This window comes from Macaca mulatta, chromosome 19, assembly GCF_049350105.2.
Source record: "Macaca mulatta isolate MMU2019108-1 chromosome 19, T2T-MMU8v2.0, whole genome shotgun sequence".
Lineage (NCBI taxonomy): Eukaryota > Metazoa > Chordata > Mammalia > Primates > Cercopithecidae > Macaca > Macaca mulatta.
This window is the reverse complement of record NC_133424.1, coordinates 63,242,587-63,249,108: the sequence shown is the minus strand read 5'-3', so window position 1 is coordinate 63,249,108 and position 6,522 is coordinate 63,242,587. Positions and strand designations below refer to the sequence as shown.

The following is a 6,522-nucleotide window of genomic DNA, read 5'->3' as shown; positions in this document are numbered from 1 at the left end:
CACAGTATAACAGCTCTTTATTTCTGTGAGTTCTACTAGGAAATCATCAAATCTGAGGGTTGTCTGGGGGACCTTGACACACCTCTCCCCATGGTGAATCAGCTTCCAGGGAGTCCAGTCCCTCTCCTTACTTCATCCCCATCCCATGCCACAGGAAGACCCTCCCTCCTCAGTTCGCAGCCTTCTCTAGGCTTCCCAGTGCCTCCAAGACAGAGTGGATTATGTTTTCAGCTCCATCCTTGCTGTGAGTGTCTGGTGCGTTGCGCCTCCAGCATCTGCTCAGTGCTTCATGGACAGCATCCAGCACGTGTCACTGTCTACTCTCTCAGTGTGGACCCCACCCCTCCTTCATCTCTGTACCCCACAAACAACACAGACACCCCCATCCTATCTGGGTCCTCAAAGAAACTGAGTGAGATGTCTCCAGGCATGACCAGTGTCCCCCAGGACACGGAGAGGACAAAATTACACCCATTTAAGAAACACTCTGGTCTACACCTGTGTCTGCTGATTTCTTTTCCTAGCAACCCTGGACCCCACACCTTAGGACAAAGGTCAATAGAACTGGGGAGGCTTGAGCCTTGGCCCGGTCATTTCCAAGGTTCCAAGTGCCTGGTGTCTAGAATAGCCAAATGATGCCAGAACTTGAGGTGGATTTTTTTTTTTCGCTACAAGTAGGGAGTTGATGGGGTGCTCAGGGGTTTGCCATGATGGTGTCCTGGATCCACTTCCGGTAACGCACCACCTTGGTGTACAGGGAAGGCCTTCGGGGTAGGGCACATGGTTGACTGCCCCATGACGTGATACCTTGAAGCACACCGTCACAGACCAGTGGGCCCCCAGAATCACCCTAAGGGTAAAAGTGGGGAGAGAGTGAGATAGGTCAGCCCCAGTTTCTGCCTGGGCAATCCTGTCTTTCAGACCCGGACAGGCACATAACAGATAGCAGCTCCCAGCTTTGGGAAAAGAGAGAAAGGTCTCCAGAGCCGACTCCCAGGAGAAGGTGGGCAGGGATTCCAATAGGGGGGACAGGGGCTCCAATCCTGGCCGATGGGGAAGGAACTTCAGGGTCCAGCTCCTGTGCAGGGTGGAGGGTCCAGGAGGACAGTCCTTGCAGACAGGTCAGCGGGACGAGAGCCAAGAGCATCTGCAGGATGCCGCCCCCGTGGCTCATCACAGAGGCCACCTCTCCAGGACTACTCTCTGACTAGACACCTCCTCTCCAGGGCACTGGGGAGCCATGGAGGGCTGTGAGCAGGGCTGGCATGGTCAGTTCAGTGATCAGAATGACCCACTGGGGCCAGGTGGAAAATGGAGCGGAGGGGAAAGACTAAGGGCCAGGAGCCTGTGAGGGGGGCTGCGTGAGGGCCCAGGTGGGGACAAGGCCTGGAACCACCCTCAGGTCAGCCCCATCATCACTCCGCCCACAGCCCTGCCACCCTTCCTCCTTGCAGTCTGATCCCATAGGGAGGCCAGCAGCAGCCTCTGGACACCTGAGCCAGGCCCTTTCCCGCTTCTGTCCAGCACCATCCCTAGCTCCTGACTCCTCAGAGGAAAAGCATGTCCTTCTGCGGCCCAGGGGAGGCCCTGCAAGAGGGGTCCTTTCTTCCCTGTGCGAGGCCATCTCGCCCCCGTCCCTGATCCCTCACTCCAGCCACGCAGCCCCCTCGCTGCTCCTCACGCCCACCAGGGCCCTCCTCCCAGACCTGAGCAGGTGCTGCTCCCTCTGCTGCCCCAGGTGCTGCATGGCTCCCCCATCCCCTGCGGCAGGTGTTTGCTCACTCCCATCTTCTGCAGGACGTCCCCTCCCAGTCGTACTCCCTACCCCTTCTCCCTGCCCCAGAACCCTTTCACCTCCTGACATCCTCCAGCATTTCTGCGTTGTGGTCCCTGTTCCTGCCTGTGCCCCTGACTGGCACAGGGGCTGCAGAAGGGAAGGGCTGCTCACTGCTGCTTCCCAGGGTCTAGGGCAGTGCTGGGCGCATAGCAGGTGCCTAGTAACCGTGTGCTGAATGCAGGGACACATGGACTGTGCCGTAAGAATCACCTATTGCCTTGAGGGAGTCAAGGAAGGAGGAAGGAGGAAAGGAGATGAGGCACAGGGAGGGGGCGTGGCTACAGCTGGGGAACAGGGAAAGCTGATGCCCGGTTGGCTCCTGGACCCCAGCCCAGAATTAAGGTCCCCACTCACATTTCCCCTCAAGATCTTGGGAGTAGGGATGACTCACCGAGCAGGTGCTTTTGCCGCCCATCCAGCTTCCAGCACACAGCATGAACTCGGTCACCTTCTGAGAGTGAACTTGCGCACACACATCATTGGAAATAATATGGAGGTCCACACACTGAAGTTTCTTTGGAGTCAAGTCTACGGGCCAGGAAAAAACACTGTTGTGGGCCGTACCCCACCTGGTTCCTTGGCCCCTCCTCCCTCAGACTCAGAAGTCCTGTCCCCTCCTCCCTCAGACCCAGGTATCTGGGCTCCCAGCTGCACCATCTGGCCCTGGCATACGTTCCTCCGGTTCGATGCTGCCCCAGCCTGAGGCGTAGCACGTGGTCCCCAGCTCTGGCTCCCAGGTGGGCAGGTCCAGGACCTGCACAGCATCTGTGATCTCGGCAGGCTCTGACAGGCGGAGCAGCATGAGGTCGTGGCTGGAGTCATCACCTGGCCCGAGGTATCGATTCTTCAGGAGGCTCATGTTGTAGAGCGGGTGTGGGAAGCTGTGGCTGACCTGAAACACCTGGCCCGTGTCTTCAGGATAATACGGGTTGTGCCGACCCAGCAAGATCACGCTGTTGCTGGGGAGGAAGCAAATGCAGGAATGAGGAGCGAGGATGATGGGGCAAGAGAGACGGGACAGAGGAGCAAGGGGGAGGCTCCAAAAGAGAGAAAGAAACTGCAAGAAAAACACGGGGTTGGGGAAGACACAGTGAGGGCCAAAAATACAGACAATGAGTTGGGAAACAGCAGTATGACAGGGTGAAAGGCAGATACAGAAACAGAGAAACCAAGGGAAAGAGACGGAATGTACAAGGACAGAGAGAATGAAAGGGCAGAGGGGAGAACAGTGAGAAACTAGGTGAGCCAAAAACATACAGGATGAGAAAGACAGAAACATAGAGAAACAGACATGGGCCAGAGAAAGAGAACAAAATGAGGCAGAAAGTGAGAAATAGACAAATGAGAAAGGGAACCAGGAAGTCAAGGAAGAATGAGAAATAAGTAGAGAGGAAGCCAGGGGTGATAGAGTGTGGGAGAGAAAAGGAGAGAGACTGGAGCTGAGTGGGCACCGCTGGGGAGGGGAGGCCTCAGAGTGGCTCTGCTGCTTTGGCGTCGGTTTCCAAGTGGGTAGGTAGCCTCGCCTGCAGGCCCGATGCTGTATTCCCCGCCGCTTCCCTCCCCAGGGTCCTTTCCCCCAAACCCTGTTCTCCTTCCCCCTTCTCCTTCCTCCTCCCTCAATTGCCCATCCAAGCTCCAGCTGGAACTAGCCCTTCGTGTCTTCCAAGAGTGGAGGGATGTCCTGGAGAAGGAATGGAGTGAGAGGGGCCTCCTCATACCCACACACACACAAGCGATAAAACCCTTCCTTTTCTTTTCTTTTCTTTCTTTTTTTCTTTTCTTTTGAGATGGAGTCTCACTCTGTCACCCAGGCTGGAGTGCAGTGACGCGGTCTCAGCTCACTGCAACCTCCACCACCCAGGTTCAAGCAATTCTCCTCCCTCAGCCTCCTGAGTAGCTGGGACTACAGGCTCGCGCCACCATGCCTGGCTACTTTTTTGTATTTTTAGTAGAGATGGGGTTTCACTATGTTGGCCAGGCTGGTCTCAAACTCCTGGCCTCAGGCGATCTACACGCCTCGGCCTCCCAAACTGTTGGGATTACAGGTGTGAACCACCATGCCCAGCCAAAGCCCTTCCTTTTCTCAGGGTCCCCCCACGCCCACCCTGTGTGTGTGTTCACTAGGGAGAAGGCATAGGAGAGACAGAGACGCAGAGAGAGCCTAGCAGAGAGATAGAGGGTGAGACACACTGGCTGGAGAGGGACCAGAGATGGACAGAGAGAGGGGGGGATATGGAGACTGAAGACAGAGAAGAGAGGGAGAGAGAGAACAAAATAGTCACACAGAGAGACACAACCCAAGCCAGATACCAAGGGACATAATGAAAGTGACACAGAGAGACATAGAGGGACACAGACATGGGGAGGGTGGTTCAGCCCCAGTCCTGCCTCCCCATGTGACCTGAACCAGAACCTTCCCTCTCTCCCCCAGTCCCAAGGCTGGCCTTAGAGGTTATCCTGGGAGAAATGCGCAGCTGTTATTCCTCTGGGACACAGACACCCCCTCCCCAGACCCCAGGCCTCTACTCACCTCCTGATGCAGTGGGCAGCTGTGAGGACCCACTGGGGGTGCACCAGAACACCCCCGCAGACTGCCCTGCCACGAGAGGCCACAAGCACCTGCCAGGGTTGGGAATGCTTCTCGCACTCCCAGCCTCCCACAATCCGAGACAGGATGAGGGGTGCAGCGCCTGCAGATGGGGAGCTAGATCAGGGGGATCAGGGTTCACAGGAGGAACTGGGGTACTCGGATAGGAGAGGGATCTAGGATGTGGGTTTGAAAAGACATGGGGGCAGAGAACCAGGGCTGGGAGTCCTGGGACATGGGCAGGGGGAGCTGGGAAAGGCTGGGAATTCTGTCACTCTTCCCTGGGTTTGCAGGTTAGTGGCTGGGGCTGGTGGGGAGGCTTCATGCTCTGAGAGCAGAGGTGACCCCAGGGATCAGGGTAGGAGACACAGGACAGCGTCCAGACAATATCTTGAGTCTGGGGATCGGGTCCTTGGTGGTGATTTGGGGTCTTGGACTGGGAGAAGGGAAACTTGGTACAAGTTGTGGATTCTGAGGGGATAAGGGGTGCTAGGAACCGGGGATAAGTGCCTTATGGCAAGGTTCAGTTGCTGGAAGAGGAAGGTTTTGGAAAGTTTAGGAAGTCCCAGGTTGAGAAAACAGTTCTGGCCTGAGTGGTTTTTTTGGGGTTTTTTTTCCGTTTCTGTTTTTGTTTTTAGGTTTTGAAAAGGATGCAGATTTAGGGAATCAGAGAGCCGGCCGTTGTGGCTGGGGATGCTCGTGTTTTTCCTATGGAAAAGGTGGGCCACTGAATGAAGAGTCTGGAGCTAAGTCAGGGAATGAGGACTTCTCAGAGTCCCATTGCCGGACTGAGGGACCTGTTTGTTGTCTCCGGTCAGGTAGCCTGGCTAGGAAGAAGGACGTGGCTGGTTGGCATCTGGGTGTCCTAGGGCAAGAGCGGGAGGCCAAGCATCAAAGTCTTTGGGATGGGGTTGAACACTCACAGCCGAATGGGAAAAGTCAGTAGACTGTGATGGGACTGAGGGGCTCAGGAGGCAGACCAGTGATAGGGTCCAAGGAACCAATGGCATCGAGAGAGGTCCTTGGAGGTTTTGAGCCCCACAAAGAGAAACACGGAGATGTCCACGAACTTCCCGTTTAGTAAAGCAGCTGGGAGCAGGGAGTTGGCTGGGCAATGGGGAGAAAGTTCTGAGTAAGTGGGAGGGAGCGGGGACCTGGTGTGGGAATGAGGACAGTTCAATATGGAGGGGCTGGGGGTATAGGTTTGGAGTGGGACTGGGACAGACAGAAAAGAGCCCAGCACCCTGTCTGGGCTGGGGTGCTGGGTGGGAGGGAAAGAGCCTCAGCTTGAGAGTCAGGGCTGACTCCCCTTCCTGCATCCCCCCAACCCTGGCCCCTCTCACCAATCCACGTCACGGACAGGGTGAGGAAGACAACCAGAACCCACATGGTGACACAGCTGTCCAGGTGCAGGCGGTGAGCTTGGGGCTGCGGAGCCTCCCCGAGGAGCCTTATAAAACCTTCATTCCCCAGGACTCCGCCCCTGCCCTCCCGGCACCCAGATGCTGACCAAGGCCCTCCCCATGCTGCTGGAAGCTGGACAACCCCCTCCCACACCCAGAGCTGTGGAAGGGGAGGGAGAACCAGCACTTGCTGTTCTGCAATTACTAGATCACCCTGGATGCACCAGGCCCCGTAGCTCATGGAGACTTGATCTAGGGGACAAAGGCAGAGGAGACAGGCCCGGGATGAAACAGAAACAGGGGATGGGTACAATCCCCGATTCTTCATACAAAGCCTCACATGCCTAGATCCTTTGCACTCCAAGACCCAATGTGCCCTAAAATACCAGCACCCAGGGGACTGTGAGACTCTCTGATCCCTGTACCACTCTGAGCCCAGAAACTAGAACTTTTATTTCTCATGCTCCTGAAATAGATGTCTTGGCATTCAGTACTCTCTTTTCCTTGCACTTCCAACCCAGAATCCAGTTCCACACATACATTGCTACTGTCATCATAAAAAGATCTTGTGGTCCACGGATACTCTAACCCAGAAATACGAGTCTCCCGAAGTTCCCTAGCATTTCAAAATCCAATGTCCGTCAAACAATGTGAAATTCCAGTAACCCCCCACTCCTTGTTCTCCAGACCTGTGC

The 6,522-nt window shown here is 55.8% G+C and overlaps 1 protein-coding gene across 3 annotated transcripts; it reads right to left on the bottom strand.

Moving 5' to 3' along the window:
* Positions 1 to 5,848, bottom strand: KLK3 (kallikrein related peptidase 3). 3 transcript variants are annotated; one of them, NM_001042776.1, is given in 5 exon segments: positions 1 to 850; positions 2,229 to 2,365; positions 2,510 to 2,796; positions 4,368 to 4,527; positions 5,768 to 5,845. In NM_001042776.1, coding segments are annotated over 5 exon segments (786 nt in total). In that variant the 5' UTR covers positions 5,814 to 5,845; the 3' UTR covers positions 1 to 694.
* Between the last annotated feature and the right edge of the window lie 674 nt (positions 5,849 to 6,522).